Source organism: Stigmatopora argus, chromosome 16 (genome assembly GCF_051989625.1).
Source record: "Stigmatopora argus isolate UIUO_Sarg chromosome 16, RoL_Sarg_1.0, whole genome shotgun sequence".
Classification (NCBI taxonomy): Eukaryota; Metazoa; Chordata; class Actinopteri; order Syngnathiformes; family Syngnathidae; genus Stigmatopora; species Stigmatopora argus.
The window spans coordinates 2,505,001-2,522,347 of record NC_135402.1 but is presented as its reverse complement, the minus strand read 5'-3'; the positions used below and the strand labels follow the sequence as shown (position 1 = coordinate 2,522,347).

At 40.9% G+C, this 17,347-nt stretch overlaps 1 protein-coding gene across 6 annotated transcripts in view; it reads left to right on the top strand.

The window, feature by feature from the left end:
* rxraa (retinoid X receptor, alpha a) overlaps nt 1-17,347 on the top strand; it is a 112,216-nt gene that overhangs the window by 55,280 nt on the left and 39,589 nt on the right. For all 6 annotated transcript variants that reach the window (XM_077623155.1, XM_077623156.1, XM_077623158.1 and 3 more), the window contains one exon: nt 8,444-8,557. In XM_077623155.1, coding sequence (XP_077479281.1) covers nt 8,444-8,557 — 114 coding nt within the window. The remainder of the gene's footprint in view (nt 1-8,443; nt 8,558-17,347) is intronic.

Genomic DNA, 17,347 nt, shown 5'->3' with positions numbered 1-17,347 from the left:
GTGCTTGCCGAAAAGCCTCGCTTCCCACCAGAATAAAGTCGAGCATCGCGCTCGTTATGCGGAAGCTCATTCCCAGTGGAAACGAAATAATTCATAAAATGAAATCTCCATTTGTTGTGTAAATGACCACATGCTGTAGGATATTTAATCCAGGCCTGCAGTCGATCCCAGTCATATGATTTGACCTAGATTTCTTCTTCTTTTATTCTTTTCTCACCATTTCACTTTCTCGTATTATTTTACTTCCACATTTTCCGGGTCCCCGCACGATATTTTTCAACTCCGACGCTCATGACATGTTGCATCCGATACTTTTCAGATTACGAAGGTGTAAAATGGGGTTCATCGCGGCACGTAACTGGCGTGAAAATTGCAACAGATCAACAAGAGCTGGCTCTATAGGTGACTGTGTAGTTACTTTCAGAAAGAGTGCATTTAGACTACCGTTCAGTGGTACACGGTCGATTGGTCGCCGGTCTTTTGGTCGCCTGGAAGGTTATTGATAATTACCATTTAAATCGTTGCTCAAATTCCCTAAATACAAACTGCAAATGACTATTTAGTCATACTTAATGCCCTAGTAATTATTAGGCTAAAGAAAAGCTCCAAATTTCCCGTACTTTTATTGTTTTTTGTTGGAAAACTTGTTAAGACCCTGACTGACGTCGCTTCTTAAAGGGACAACGCATGTACATACAAACTCTTATACACTCATACGTCGGCTCAGTGAAACTGCTCATGGCCATTGTTGGCTTTTATTGATGCGTACACCGTGTTGTTTTATCTTGTTTTGTCGCCGGTCTTTTGGTCGTCGGTCTTTTGGTGGCCGGTTTTTGGTCGCCCGTTGTCGCGGTCCAGGCGACCAAAAGACCGGCGACCAATCGACCGCATACGGTTTGTGGATGGCAATATTTTTGTGAATATCTTTTCGGGAAATCTTCCATATACGTGGCCGCGGTGTCCCAGTTTGGGAAATTTGGCTTGAGTGGAGAGCAGTTTTGCCCTTTTCTCGGTTTGTTGTGTCACTCTTGTTTACTACTTAAGTAATGACGTATTCCGGTGATGTATGTGGCTCCAGTTGGGCTGACATGATGATGGAAATCCAGTCGTTGTTTGGGAAGCAAACAAAATAACCCAACAAAAGCTCAAAACACCATCATGGAACGAACACGCTTGTTGTTTTTGTTGGAAATGGGGAATTGAAGGTCTTGGGGTTTCATCAGTATAGTCCACATAGTGTTTTTTTTTTGCTTAGTAAAAAGAAAATAGTGCATCTTTTGACGACAATGATCGGCCTTTCTTTAGTGTTTGGCCTTTTTCCAAAACACAAGGACACCATTTTTGTTTTTTCTTTTAAATTGTCCTGCAGGTTGATTCAAAACTCCCTGAGCTCTTGTGTTTGATGCTTTAAATTCTGCACCATTTTGTAATGTGTGTCAGTACTCTGACACGTTACTTTTTTTGCAGATCTGCTAGAATTTCACATTAGAATCAGGTCAAAACAATCAGATCTACGTTCAAAAAATAAGTTATTTTCCTACTGTAGAAACCAACGGAGTTTTCGCATTCATTGCTTCATTGCGGGAGTTGATGACTAAGACTGTCAGAATAGGCGAAGGATAATTTAAGTCTGGAATTAGTGTAGCATTCAACTTGATTGCCGTATCTGGGTCATAGGCATAGAACGTATTGTTCTCGGCGATGATGAAGGGTGTGGGTGGCGGCGCATCTTCCCTGCGCTCCGTCTGTCCTTGGGTGTTTGTTGATGTTTACGTTGTCACTGTATTATTTTGAGACGTACTGTGCTAAAGTGGCGGTGGGGGGCTGGGTGTTAATGACTGGCAGAAGATGTTCTCTTGGAGAGATGCGAAGATGACTCCGCCTGATGCCAATTTAGCCTCTTTAGTCGCAACTGAAGCCGCAAAACAATTCCAAACCTGGCGTTTTCCCTCGGAGGACCTCTACGCCGTTGCGTTACATTTTCACTTGGCATGCATGTCAGTCCACGCCGCCAACTTGAGCGTTATTTCAACGCGAGTGGCTGGAGGTAGTCGTCTTTGATCCCTCCGTAACGTCAGCCACGATCAAGGGAAGCCAAGGCCGAAGCTAATTGCAATGCAGATCTCAAGCAAAAAATGACTGGTCGGCCAGGTCGGACTCTCCGGGAGGGCGGGCTGATTACGAGAAGGTATCGGACAAATATCCACCGGCCGTTAACTGAGGCCTTAACGAGATAGTTCGGCGCTAGCGATGATGTTTCACGGTTAGCAAAGGGTCGGCGATGAATCCAGACTTAGGGGTTAGGGAGGCGTGGTCCTTGATTTTCAGGTTTCATGTTCATCTGTGTCCATTCTGAGGTTAAAACAGATTTTGTGCCTTTGGGTCTTTTATTTTTTTGTTGGAGTCCGGTCACACAAATTTGATTAGAGTCGTTTGCTTGAGCATGCTGGGCCGGAGGGAAGCCCTTGTTCTTTTATTTGCCTCCGGAGAAAGGTTTTGTCATGGACAAGTAGACTTTGAATGGACACTCTTTAATTCAAATTTAATTTTTGTGTTCAAAAATTCAACAGACTTTATAATCTAGTCAAGGGGTGTCAGACTCGGGTTGGTTCGCGGGCCGATTTAACGTCAACTCGATTTCATGTGGGCCGGACCATTTTAGATATAATATTTCGATTTTTTTAAATAAATGGATTAAAAGAACTGGATTTAAATCCCTGAATATTCATTTTTTATAGATCTAAAACAATTTTTATTTTAGCTTTTTTAAAGTATATTTTTAGATTTTACAAAATGATTTTTGAACTAAAAACACAGAAAAAATGGATTAAAAAATGACAATTATTGATTTAAAAGGGGGAAAATCAGGAAATTTAATATACATCTATACTCTTCATTTTAATTTAATCCTCAAACAGAAAGTCGCCACTCATGATTGACTTTCCCGGGCCACACAAAATGATGTGGTGGGCCAGATTAGGCCCCCGGGCCGCCACTTTGACACCTGTGATCCAGTCTGTCCGAAAACAAACAAACACAAACCACTGAGGAGTTTGTGGTCATTCTTAAAATAGTTTGGAATTCACATCATAATAGAAATTAATTAATTTTTATAAACTTGTATAAATGCTGTGTATGTATGCATGTCAACTGATTTAATACTTTGAATCTTTTAAAAATATATAGGTTTTTTTTCCTCCTTGTCATTTGCCAAATTGAAATAATTTAAAGTTTTAATAGCACGTTTAAACTGCAAAAGGCAAATTGAGTGTAGAACATTTGGAACAATTCAGATGAATATTTATCCTTTGTTTTTGTGCTTTGTCCTGTTTTGTCTTAAACTGACAATTATGTCTTCAAACCAAGGACTAGGCATCCACTTTTCTTTATTATGTCTGTTTTCTATCTTGGACTGAAACAGGTGCCCAGATATTCTATTTACTTAAGTACTTTATTTAAAACGGTATCATTTAATACATATTAAATACACATTATTCAAAGTACTGTTTTCAATGTAACCTACGTGATAACTAAATCAAATACCTAAATCGTGTGTTTAGGGCTTCCAAGAATCAGCACAAATAATACATCTAAACAAATCATTTTTTAAAAAGGTTTTTCTATTTTGGCTGCCATTTAGAGACCCAAAAGAAACCATGCTTAAACAAAGCTTTTTTTTTTTACAATAAGATTTTTTTTTTTTTCCCAGTGACCTTGCGAGAATGACACAAACATAAAATATATCTTTTTGGTGTACATGAGAGACATGTTGAGTCTCCTGGGACTGTTGTACACGACAAACAAAAGGAAGGACAAACTTGAAAAAGGCTTAGTGACCTTTGACATTGGACTTGATCCCCTTGACGACACAGGCACGAAAGTTGGGCTGCAATAAATTAAACACTCATTAATGTGTATTTCATTCGTAGAAGAGGTTTACGGTGTCTTGTAAAATCTTAAGGCACTTTAACTAATGATAATAATAAATGACTTCGCTGCAAAATCAGTTTTTTTGGTTTGTTTTTTGGTTTCCGTTTTGACTTGCGATTGGCCGCCAACCATTTCATCCTGTTGTTAAGTGGGATAGGCTCCAGCACCCCTACGGCATTTGTGAGGGTGGAAATTCTTAATTTTTTATGAGACCATTTTTCACTGATTTAAAATAATACACATGCCTTAGCTCACCTGCTAAAGTGGCGGCCCAGGGGCCAAATCTGGCCCGCCGCATCATTTTGTGTGGTCCGGGAAAGTAAATCATGAGTGCTGACTTTCTGTTTTAGGATCAAATTAAAATGAAGAGTATAGATGTCTATTAAATTTCCTGATTTTCCCTCTTTTAAATCAATAATTGTCATTTTTTAATCCATTTTTTCTGTGTTTTTAGTTCAAAAATCATTTTGTAAAATCTAAAAATATGTTAAAAAAAACTAAAATAAACATTGTTTTAGATCTATGAAAAAACTGAATATTCAGGGCTTTTAATCCAGTTCTTTTAAACCATTTATTTAAAAAAATCTAAAATATCTAATATCTAAAATGGTCCGGCCCACGTGAAATCGAGTTGACGTTGTCCATCGTGCAGTATTTTGAAGCGAACGGGATCTATGTATGTTTGCGTACTTAAAATTGGCGAGAAAAAGATCAAACGTGTCTTTAATCATGTGGAAAAACATAACGTTGCAGTGGTCAGTTGCACAATATTTTAATGACTATTTTCGGGTTATTTAGTATTATATTGATCATTACTGGACTATTTTAGGTGTCTTTGAGGTTTTTATTTTTCATTAGATGTTGATGCAAGTAGGCACAGCACCATCCTGACTAACTTATCGTCCGTCACTTGAACTTTTCCAGCTCATAAATGTCAGCTTTTGCGTTGAAACGTTGAGACACTTGAGTTGACGCTACCTGTCGTCGTCCTTGGCATTTTCCAAGCAACTTTCATCTGTATTTCATTTGATAAAAAGGTCCCCGACGTCATCAACGTCAAACCTTTTAGCGCCGTAGGCTGCTCGAAAATACGGCTGAAATGACATTTCATATGCGGGAAATTCTCGATCATAGGAGCGATGTTGAACGAATAACAAGAAGAGCACAGCGGCGTTGTGAAATGAACATCCCATTGTCTCTTTTGTTCCCAATAATCTGCCAGTCATTTTGTCAGCCTGCCCGCTTATCGACAAACAGAAGCAACCTTGAATCCATTTTGCATTTAGTCCGACATCAATGGACACGTGATGGTAAACACGGAGCGATTAAACCTTGACTGCCAAGCGTCCCCGTCGCCGTCATTGTTCACATTTTGGATTGTGAAATGGATGACCACGTCACTTGGCAAGCGGAATATTCGGAAATTTGTTGCTCTTTGTTTGGCTGGAACTTGGCTGATTCCTAGAGAGCGCCATGGTACCGTTGAATCGGACTCGGGGAACCATTGTAACCGTCTTTGTTAGAAGTGACGTCTATAAACTCGCTAAAACTGCGTCCTATTGAGAACTAGATTCAATTTGTCCATTCCGTTTTGAAATTAAAAGTCATTAAAGGATGTTCATATTGGGCAGTTAGAAACTATAGAGAGCATGGTGCCCTCGTGTTTTTTTTCACCGTTTTTTCTCTAACCGTTTGTCAACATTGGTTGACTCATCCTCATATCTGTCAACTTGTACGTTTTTCCCGTTTTTTATAAAATTTTTGATCATTTCAAATTGTGTATGCCAAGGGTGTCAGACTCGGGTTGGTTCGCGGGCCGCTTTAACGTCAACTTGATTTCACGTGGGCCGGACCATTTTAAATATAATATTTAGATTTTTCTTTATAAATGAATTAAAAGAACTGGATTAAAAGCCCCGAATATTCCATTTTTTATAGATCTAAAACAATGTCTATTTTATCTTTTTTATATATATTTTTAGATTTTACAAAATGATTTTTGAACTAAAAAGACAGAAAAAATGGATTAAAAAATGACAATTATTGATTTAAAAGGGGGAACATCAGGTAATTTAATATACATCTATACTCTTCATTTTAATTTGATCCTAAAACAGAAAGTCAGCACTCATGATTTACTTTCCCGGGCCACACAAAATGATGTGGCCTGGGGGCCAGATTTGGCCCCCAGGCCGCCACTTTGACACGTGTTCTATGTCATCATATGTTACAACTAAAATAAAATTTGTCGATATTGCAAGGTTTGTCATGATTTTATGGATTATTTTATTTTTTTAACCTCCTAAGACTTGCAAGGCATGTATTTTTATTTTGTCATTGATATTTAGGCTAATTGGGATCTAATGAGTGTAAAAACAAATAATTATCTTTTTTTTACATGATGTAGCCAGGCCCCTGTAGTCCAAAACTTGACATTGTAGTCTTTTGACAACCAAAAATGTGATGTCCACACATGTGGACGCCAGGTCCTATGAGGTTAAAGTAAGTTTTTAGTAAAACCGATCTGGTTTTACCCATTCTGGCTTTAATCCGGATCGTCTCGGTCACTGGTAGCAGACGAAAACGTCATCGTGGACTGCTAGTATTGTCATGCTTTAAGCAGGTCCGCCTTTTCACTAGATAAATATAGCGTGTCAGCAAGCAATGTACCCAGACAGTCAAGCTGTCAGCGTCATACAGCGACATCTACAGAATCTTGAATTTAATGCACACTGATTGGACACCCCGTCCACTTAGAAGAAAATTTTCGACTTTTAAGTGCGCCCAATGTGAGTAAAAATGTGCCGCGTTGAGAACCTAAAACAAGACGCCTAAAATATTTTTCAAGACTGTCCCTCCCTTATCTCATCTATGACTGGCAGCATTTGAACAATTGTGTTTTTCTCAAGAGCCCATTCTTAGCTGATTGCGGTTGACAGGAGTGCTGAGCCGTTTTGCCACTGGCAATGAGGTTAGAGGCCACTTGGACAGCTGCAAATGTGAAAGGTTGATTGGGTCAAACCGGCGTCGTATGGCGCTGGCATGACCACGATCTAGAGACAAAGGCCGCTGTTAGCCACACGTGGCCCGCTTTTTTGTACGTGTGCTCATGCTCGGTGAGCCGGAGCGAGCAGCGACTGATTTTTTGGGGGCGAGAGGCGTGGTTGTGTTAGTTGGCAGTCAGTCACGGGGCACATGCTAGCCACGTCCCAATTCGTGGCGTTTACGCTCGCAGTTTGCATTTGAAGCCTGTTACGTCACAAGACTGCGCGAAGGCCTGTCCTAGTTCATTAATACTCAAAGAACGAGCCTTTCACGCACTCAAAATGGGTCTGAGTTGAATTCGGAAGGCGCGCCGCCGCCGCCACGTTAAAAGGACTAGTTCCCGTGTGCGGTCGATTGGTCGCCGGTCTTTTGGTCGCCCCGACCGCGACAACGGGTGACCAAAAGACCGGCGACCAAAGCCGGCGACCAAAAGACCGACGAGCTAAAGACCGGCGACAAAACAAGGTAAAACAAGACGGTCTACGCATCAATAAAAGCCAACAATGGCCATGAGCAGTTTCACTGAGCCGACGTGTGTGTGTATAAGAGTTTGTACGTACATGCGTTGTCCCTTTAAGAAGCGACGTCAGTCAGGGTCTAAACAAGTTCTCCAACAAAAAACAATAAAAGTCCTGGAAATGTGGAGCTTTTCTTTAGCCTAATAATTACTATGGCATTAAGTATGACTAAATAGTAATTCACAGTTTGTATTTAGGGTATTTCAGCAACGATTTAAATGGTAATTATCAATAACCTTCCGGGCGACCAAAAGATCGGCGACCAAAAGACCGGCGACCAAAAGATCGGCGACCAAAAGATCGGCGACCAAAAGACCGGCGACCGATCGACCGTGTACCGTCCACTCTTGCTCGTTTTGTGTTTTTGCTGCTTTTCTGTCTTAATGATTTGATTTGGTGATTCTTAATGACCCCATTTAATTTGATTTGCATTGTACTTTGTGCTTTTGCTTTGTTGTTCTGTCTAATCACCCTCTTGCTACTGCCACAATGAAATTTCCCAATTACGGGATGAATAAAGTTATCCAATCCAATCCAATATCGCACAGTGCGTTTCGTGCCGCCGCCACGCCTGGAAGAAATCATCTAAAATGCTGGCATGGACTGCCCACCATGACTTTTTAATTAAATGATTCAAATTTCACATACGATTTTTACTGTGGGGTGTTTCCTTATTCGAACACCCGATGTCGTATATTAATCCTTAACTCCAAAATGATTGAGACAATTGTCGCTTAGCTTGGTGCTAAGAAAAGGTTTGCGGTTCGGATTCATAAGTGTACATTCCGTTTCATGTAAAAGAAATATTACACACTCGGAGACGGAGAAAAGCAGGCTTGATTCAAACTCTAACTAAGCATTAAACACTGAGTGTGAGGCTTTCTTGTTGCTATTTAGCATTTCTTAATTTGTCTCACTTGTTTGTGGTCTCTTTTCTGATTTGATTACAGGGTTCCTGAAGCCCCAGTGCTCATTAGCTCCTCCGATGCAGCGAGGCCGCTCGAATGATGTGTGTTCCTGTTTCAGCGGCATGTGTTCCCTCCATCATCGTCGCCTATCCTCAGGTAATTACGTACGTCTGTCCCCGGAAACCTGTTCTGATTGTGTACTTTTGATTTTTTTGGGGGGTGAAATACAGGAATTTGCATTAACTGACAAGTACATACATGTACAGAACATTTTTTGGGGGGGTTATAGAGTAAATTACTATGTTTTTTTAATGCTTGTTCATCGTTGCCTGTCCTTAGGTTATCTTTTCTGTCCACATAAACCTGTTTTTCCACTTGCATACTTGATTTTTTGGATTAAATACAGGAATTTGTATTTACTGACAAGTATGACAAGTACATGTACGTAAGATTTTTTTTGGGGGGGGGTTTAAAGAGTAAATTATAATTTTTTTTTTAATGCTTGTTCATCGTCGCTTGTCCTCAGGTCATCTTTTCTGTCCACATAAACCTGTTTTTCCACTTGCGTACTTTTGATTTTTTGGATTAAATACAGGAATTTGTATTCACTGACAAGTACATACATAAGAATTTTTGGGGGTAAATAGTAAATGTTTATTTTTTTTCAATGATTGAGGCTCTTGAAAAATGGATGTATCGAACAGTTCCATGCAAAGCAAACTGGGAAAAAAATATATATATATATATATACACACACATATATATATATATATACACATATATATGTATATGTGTATATATATGTATATGTATATATGTATATATATGTATATATGTATATATGTGTATATATGTATATATGTGTATATGTGTATATGTGTATATATATATATATATATGTATATAAATATATATGTATATATATATATATATATTTTTTTTTAAATGTTTTTTTCCCTAGTTTGCTTTGCATGGAACTGTTCAATACATCAATTTTTCAAGGGCCTCAATCATTAAAAAAAGTCTCTTTAACCCCCAAAAAATCTTATGTATGTAAGTAAATACTTAATTCCTGTATTTAATCCGAAAAATCAAAAGTATGCAAGTCATATATATATATATATATATATATATATATATATATATATATATATATATATATATATATATATATATATATATATATATATATATATATATATATATATATATATATATATATATATATATATGTGTGTATGTGTGTGTGTATGTATGTATGTCATTATCAAAAACACAAAGCATGACTGCTTAGTTGTGCTGCAGTAGTAAATTTACATTAGGTAGCTTTGACGTATTTTATTTATTTGACACAATTATCTCAATGATCGGTGTAAGACGAATGAAAACGTTTTATTGTATTCCGTGTCGTCTGAGTTGCCTGTTTTTTCTTTTAACTGTGCCAGGCCAAAGTATTGCTTTCCTAACTTTTGCGGGCGCAATATTTTCAAAAGGTTTTGTGGAAGCATGATTTTCAGTGTGTAGAACTGTTTATTGAAAAAGGCCGGGCACGCGTAAAGAGACCGAGGTTAATGGCAAGTACAGCAACTGGAGGTGGATATCTTCTGTGGAGTCCAAAACTATATCGACCCTGTAATAATCGTGCGTCTAAGTATGGAAAGTGTTTCTATAAATCTCAGCTTGAGTGATTGTCCTCCAATCTCAACATTTCGCTCCCGCAATTTGAACCACAATGACAAGCTGCCGCGAGAGCCATGTGGCGGTGACCCAGCACAAGGTTTCTGGGAAAACTCGCCCCGGGAGCCGCTTTCGGCGATGATACATCCAAACGTACGCTGATGTGGCTAAGATCTGGTTTCAGAGGTTTTACACGGTTTTAGTTGCGTGAAAACAAATTTACTGAGACGTGAGACGCTTGAGAAAACGAAACGTTTTGGGATTGTATTTGGGAGGAGGGGTGGGGGGGAAACCCGGAGCTAACGAATCGGGGTTTTCGCAATTGTGTTGAATGAGGTGAGCGAGAGAGAAGGATGACGTACAAAAAAAAAAACTTAAAAAAAAAAGGCGACGATAAAAACAGGGCTTCTTGAAAGTGCTCACAATGCAGGCCTTGTACTCTGATTTGGTCCGTCCTCATCAAGCTGAGTGGAGGAATGGAAAAGATTATCCGCAGGAATGTCTGGGGTGCCCTCAAACCGAGCGGGCCGCGTGACTGGCCAATAGGAAAGAGGCCTGCAGAGCGGCAGGCTAATTTTTTCCTGATGAACTCAGCCGCCTGCTCCACAATACACTATGATTGCCAGAGCCCAATTCACATATGGTCCCTGTTTAGAGGGTCCAACTGACAGAATCAATTCTGCCTGGAGAGAAGTGTGTGTGTGTATGTATGTGTGTGTAAATGTGTGTGTATGAGCAGGGCGGCGGGGGGGTTGTTGGGTGTACAAGTTTATTACTGCCCCCTCCCCTTTCGTTTTCATTTTTTCGCTTTCATTAACCTCCATTATGGACCGTCCTTCTCGCGCATTTTCAAATGTATATGCGTGTTTTTGGTGGGAAAATCATGAACTTGATGATCTTATTTTTTTTTTTTGCATAGGTTTCAATGCACTTTTCTTTTGAAACCATCTCGTGCCTTTGTAGGAAGTAGTTTGGAGAAGTTGTGTTGTTTTTATTGGAGTGTCAGTGCATTGGTAGCATCCATGCGGTGGGCCGTTCGAAGTAGGCAGCACGTGTTTGGCGACCTTGTGGTCCACAAGGCAAGGTTCGGGAATGAGGTTGGGGGGTTGGAAGGAAGCTGGGAGGGGGGGGGGGGGAAGATTGCACAAATTTTGCGGCTCCCATCTCCTCATATTTCCCTTTGCGGGGTCCTACCGAGGTGATGAGGGTCACCGAGAGGGGCCTCGTTAGCCTGGGAGTGCTCCACGCAGCCCGCGCTCTCTAATTGGTTGGCCTGAGTCATTGCTCCCTGGTCACTTCCTGCCAGGTCAGAAGCCAAAGGGGGCCGGCGAATGCTTGGCTGGAGATTATAGGTTGGTTGGAGACCCAATTATCAGCACTGTTTTGATGCAACATGTTCAACTATTATATCTCATTTCTTTTCATTGTTGGGAGCTTACGCCATAGCGTCATCGACACAACAGTTGAATATACAGTTTTAATGAACTGCCTTTAGGTTATTTTTAGATTTTTCCGATCATATTTAGAAATGGTAGATTTTAATTGCTATTTACATGAATGCTTTTGCATACAGATTTTTTTTTAAAACAAATTACAAGGCTTACAATAACTTTTCTTGTCCCCTTTTCAAATATTGGCTACTTATCCATGATTTTCGTACCATTTAAATTGGCATTTAATTCAATTAAAATAACAAATTCATACAAAAGTACATGTAATATTTGGGCCAATACTCGTTTTGTCATCTTGCATTTTTTTGGCGTGTGCAGTGAAATTATTCGAACTTGGCATTCTCATTTTAAATAGCGCGTCCGTCTTTAAATTCCAAGTTAAGAAAAAAATGCCAGCGCAGTTATCTAACCAATCACGTTCTGCTTCCTCCTCTATTCCATCCAAGGTAGAGTGATGGAATTACCGTAATCTTTGTCAATCTTATATCCCAGTCAGATTTTCTTTTTCCCTTAACATGGGTCTTGGCAGCCAACTGACCCTTGACTTGACCTTTGGGGGCATCGGCAGAGGTAAGGGGTCTCCCTTCTCGCAGAGAGCGATGGCAGTCGTCCACGTCGGGTCACTAGAAATCATAGCGACTAATCCTTTGATAACAACCTGAGCCTATAATCCCCCCGCAGCACCATCACAGTGAAACGCTATCTCATTGTTGCAGCTCAATTCCAGAGCAGGTCGAGGCCAATAGACTGCCATGGACACCAGGGACGACGGACAGGAAAGTGTCTCTTATCCCTCCGCTATCATCCAGTTAGAGAGAGATCTTATCTGCCTAATATATACTGTTTGAAACGTCAACACGTCTGGAATTCTCAGCGGCCACGATATTTCGGAGAATCGGTCTGAAAATGGAAAATCATGAATTGGGAAAAGTACGTGATACTTTTCGTATACGTCACATTTGCATTTAGCTCACATGTCATACAGTATATTTCTCCCAGAGGCAATTGATGCAAATGAGGCCAATTTCTTGAAACACGTTCCCACTCGATGAGTTGAACAAGAGCCCGTTAGAGTTTTTTTTTTGCGTGTATGAAAACGGGGGGAAAGAAACAGCATTTTTTATTCCCATAAATTAAAAATGAATAAGCAAGTTGCTATTGTTTAAGCCCCATGTTGCTTAACACGGGAGAATATGCTAATCACGGCAAAGTGTGTTACGGTCTTGCGTTATTTTAGATAATTAGAGGGAAATGTTGCACGTCTGGAGGATTTCACTGTCATTGACTGTTGATAGAATGAAGACGGTCACATGGCGTGTTTGATGACCGCTTAAACTTGAACCCGAGGGCCACGTTTATATCGGTGGGGCTGACTAAGTGTCGTGAGGCGGTGTTCTCCTCTAACCACATACAAACATTGAACGAATTAGTCTAGGAAAAAAGCGCATTGAAGAAGTGATAGGTTGATTGATTGAATTGAATTGAATGCTTTACATCAGTGCGAGTACAAGATAAAATCTGGAAATATAATATCCATCTTTAAGATTCATTTGAATTTAATCCTAAAACCCAAAGTCGGCACTCACGATTTTCTTTCTCAGGCCGCAAAAAAATGATGGGTTGGGCCAGATTTGATCCCCGGGCCGCTGTGATCTAGAGCGCGGGGTACTCGGACGTTTCGTTGAAAGACGTTTGGTCCCCGGACGTTTGGTCCACCGGACGTTTGGTTGACCGGACGTTTGGTCGACCGGACGTTTGGTCGACCGGACGTTTGGTCCACCGGACGTTTGGTCCACCGGACGTTTGGTCGACCGGACGTTTGGTCGACCGGACGTTTGGTCGACCGGACGTTTGGTCGACCGGACGTTTGGTCGACCGGACGTTTGGTCGACCGGACGTTTGGTCGACCGGACGTTTGGTCGAACGGACGTTTGGTCGAACGGACGTTTGGTCGCCGGGTTGTTACTGTTGAAACCATCTCTCAAAATTATAATCATGAGAGAGAGTGAGTTTAATATCAAAATATCAACAGTAAACTCTGTCATAATTTGACAGAGAGCGAACCCGGCGACCAAACGTCCGTTCTACCAAACGTCTGATCTACCAAACGTCTGTTCAACCAAACGTCCGTTCTACCAAACGTCCGGTCTACCAAACGTCCGGTCGACCAAACGTCCGGGGACCAAACATCTTTCGACGAAACGTCCGGTCACGAGAGTGCGGTACTCCCCCCAAGCCTCATTGAAGCTATCGTGTTTTTTTCTCCATCTGGACATTGATAAAGTTTACATAGATGCCATTTATCCAGCTAGCTTCAGATACATTGTACTCACGACTGACTGCAAGGGTTAGTAGGGGTACTGCAGTTTTGTGTCCTTCAAGGGCTAGCTAGCCTATGGCTTCCATCCAGGTTGTACCTGTTGCCTTACTCCATATGGTCCATCGCTCCCGTCTTTATCAATGTAGATCCATCAGGCAATGGCAGTTACAGATCACTGGACTCTGACCATCTCTCTGTCTCAGAGGAGGCGAAACCAGGGATAGTCGGCCATGAAGGGCGGACGGACGGTCTGTCCCGATTTTGACGATAAAGTGATATGACATGCTTGGCATTATAGCTGGCTTGGCAGCAGGGGCAGAGCGATGAAGCACAGGATAGTGGCTGATCATAATGTCACCGAAGATGTTCTCAACGGCGAGTCAAAAACGTCCCAGCTTCCGGAGACGCCACCTCTGTGCTCCCGCTAAAGGACAATCGACGGATTTGGGCATTTCAGGTTGAATAGAGTGATCTTAAGACGTGTGCAGAGCAGCGGAGGTGAGGGAAGTGTTTGCATCCCCCACTTGGTTTCTCCAAGGAGAGATGCTAGTGGAGGTGCATGGTGGAATATAGTGGAGTGTTGGTAACGCGGTAGCTAATGGAAATATCTTGTTGTGACTCGGTGGAGGAAATTGAGGCCGTGGTGGTGGGAAGGAAAGTTAAGGCTTCTATTTCCCAAAACGACTGAGGTGGTGTGCAAAGAAACTTTAAGATTATAAAGTTGGGACACATGTGACTTTGTGTTTTTTAATGTTAGCTCTTGTAATAAATGTAAGGGGTCCAGCAAACATGCACAGTCGTTAGAGAACGGGTCACAAAATATCCAGTTATTAACTGTAGCTTATCTTTAACCATATGGTATGTTTCCTCTTGCACATGCATACCTGGCAACATATACTTTTTCCCAGTATTTTGTGTTTTTTGACGATTTCAAATTGTGTACGCCGTATAACAACTTTTGTACAGGATTTTTTAAGTGCATTTTTTTGTAAAATTGATAATATTGTCATGCTTTAAGCATGATATGCGCACACGCATTCTACTTTTCACAGGTCCATGTTTTCACTAAATGAATATAGCGTGTCAACAAGCAATGTCAAGCTGTCAGCGTCATGCAACAACATCTACAGAATCTTGAATTTAGTGCATACTGATTGGGCACCCTGTCCAATTTGGAGAAAATTTTAGACTTTTAAGTGCGCCCTATGTGAGTAAATATGTTGCATTTGTACGTGTCGCTTAATAAGGGGAATTGCAATCATTAATATGGAGAGCAACTGGCTAGGTATGCACATGGGACTGGTTAAAGTTAATATACATTTGTGAAGTCTTGCTGTAAAATGGAGTTGATTACTCGCCAGGTCAAATTGGATGAGTTGACCTTTTGGGTAAAAGATAAGTCGATGGGAATATGTGATGTTGTAAAAGTGGCACAGGCGCCAAAGGGCCATCGTGCCAAAACTCCATTACAGTCATTGACATTGAGCTAATTGATTCATGGCGTTGTACACCAATGGTGGCGTGACTTCCAAATGAGGTTAGGATACAATGAGTGATGGCGTGAAGCAATAAGGAATGACTATGAAAGTCAGAGTTTAAAATAAGTTAAATAACTCAAGTCAATGCTGACGTTTTTTTTATAACCTAAAACACAATGTTTGACCGTGTGTGTGTGGAACAAAGACATCACGGTCCATTGGGATTATAATCCAAAAAGTCAAGGGCTCAGGTCCATTGGTAACGGGAGGATATGTATATATATATATATATGCTTGGCATAGTCATGGCCAATCAAATTGACTTTAAGCTGCCGCTGATAAATGACGAGGAAGCTTTACGCCAAGTGCTTTGACTCGGAACGCCGCCATGATGTTTTAGCAAGTCCCGTTGTCATTTCTGTGAGGGCTGCTTAATGTGACAGACTGTTTCCTTCCCTCATTACTCTTTGAATTGCAGGGCAATTTCTTAGTCAAACACTCGGGTCACTAATGATCTGTCAAAGTATCCAGCTCCACAGACGCCTCACGTCTTTCTCTCCATCTTTTGTCTTGCCTGAAATCTGTGTACCGCATTTTCTGGACTATAACTCCCGTTTTTGTTTTTTTCCCCCTTTGACTAATACTCAAATCCTATTCAGCCCGTTGTTTCTCCATTTTACTATTGTTATTTTCACGTATCTTTGCAATTGGTTAGTTGCCTTCCCATAAATGAGACTTATACTCCAGTATGACTTATATTGTGTATTTTTAGGCTGGTTTGACTGGTTTATTTATCTTTGTTCCTGATGTCGAAGTTGTTTTACTCCACTACAAAACTGTTGGTGTATCGGTCCGTTGTTTCTCCATTTTACTATTGTTACTTTAACGTATCTTTGCAATTGGTTAGTTGCCTTCCCATAAATGAGACTTGTACTCCAGTACGACTTATATTGTGTATTCTTAGGCTGGTTTGACTGGTTTATTTATCTTTGTTCCTGATGTCGAAGTTGTTTTACTCAACTACAAAACTGTTGGTGTATCGGTCTGATGTTTGTTATGATTTTTCTTGCAATCTGCACAAGTTGTCCTGGCTCGTGTACTCCTCAACCAATGAAGCCAATGATTGTTTTTATTCATGGATCATGATTGTTTACTCAGCTGCCATTTCCTTAGAGAGGCGTTGACCTTTCCTACTCAAGGCGGCGAACATCGTTGTGCCGTTGACGACTCAATTGGAGTCAATGACCACGGAGATTTTGTTGATGGTAGCAACGTTGACTTGCAACGATGACAGAAAATGGCACGTTTTCCTCTGATGTTCTCGTCCATATAGTTTCATCGCCCCTGGCCAAGAAGGTTTATTTATCGAGGGGTCAGTGTGTGGAGGACAGAGACCGCCTTGTTCCGCCACCGTCCCATGAATCAACTGCCCTGGTGATCTTTTGACCCGGCTTCTCCTTCCAGTTAATGCTGGGGTTCAAAGGTCGCCCCCAAAGCTTTTCCCAAATACGCTGTCAAACAGAGGTGTTCATCCAAGATACTCTGTTGTACTGTATATACTTTTTTGGGGGGATTACGTTGAGATGGTCTCGCGTGAGGTAGCGGTAGGCTAGCATGCATTTTGTCATTTTAATTGGTACCCGTTTTAAATGAATATGGAAACATGTCGGAATCAGGAATCGGGGAAGAAAGAGAGCCGTTCAGGGATTGTCGAATTTCATCGTATTGCATACAAAACCCGCCCCCGATTTCCTTTCCCAAATGGGAGGAGTTTTTACTTGCCAAAGGCAATTGGGAAGTGGTTACCTCTAAGCCCCGCTACTTAAAGATGAGTTAATAAAACTCCAAATATTTAGTCCTAGCTTTAACTGGGAATATTGTTTAAATAAGATCTCCCGACGAGATTTTTGCGTAACACTTCTGTAGAAGACTTCATACCTGATTGATAACAAGACCCATGGAGTGCAGTTAATCTTCTTTATCATGTGATTCAATCACTATCGACCCATGCCAGCCTATG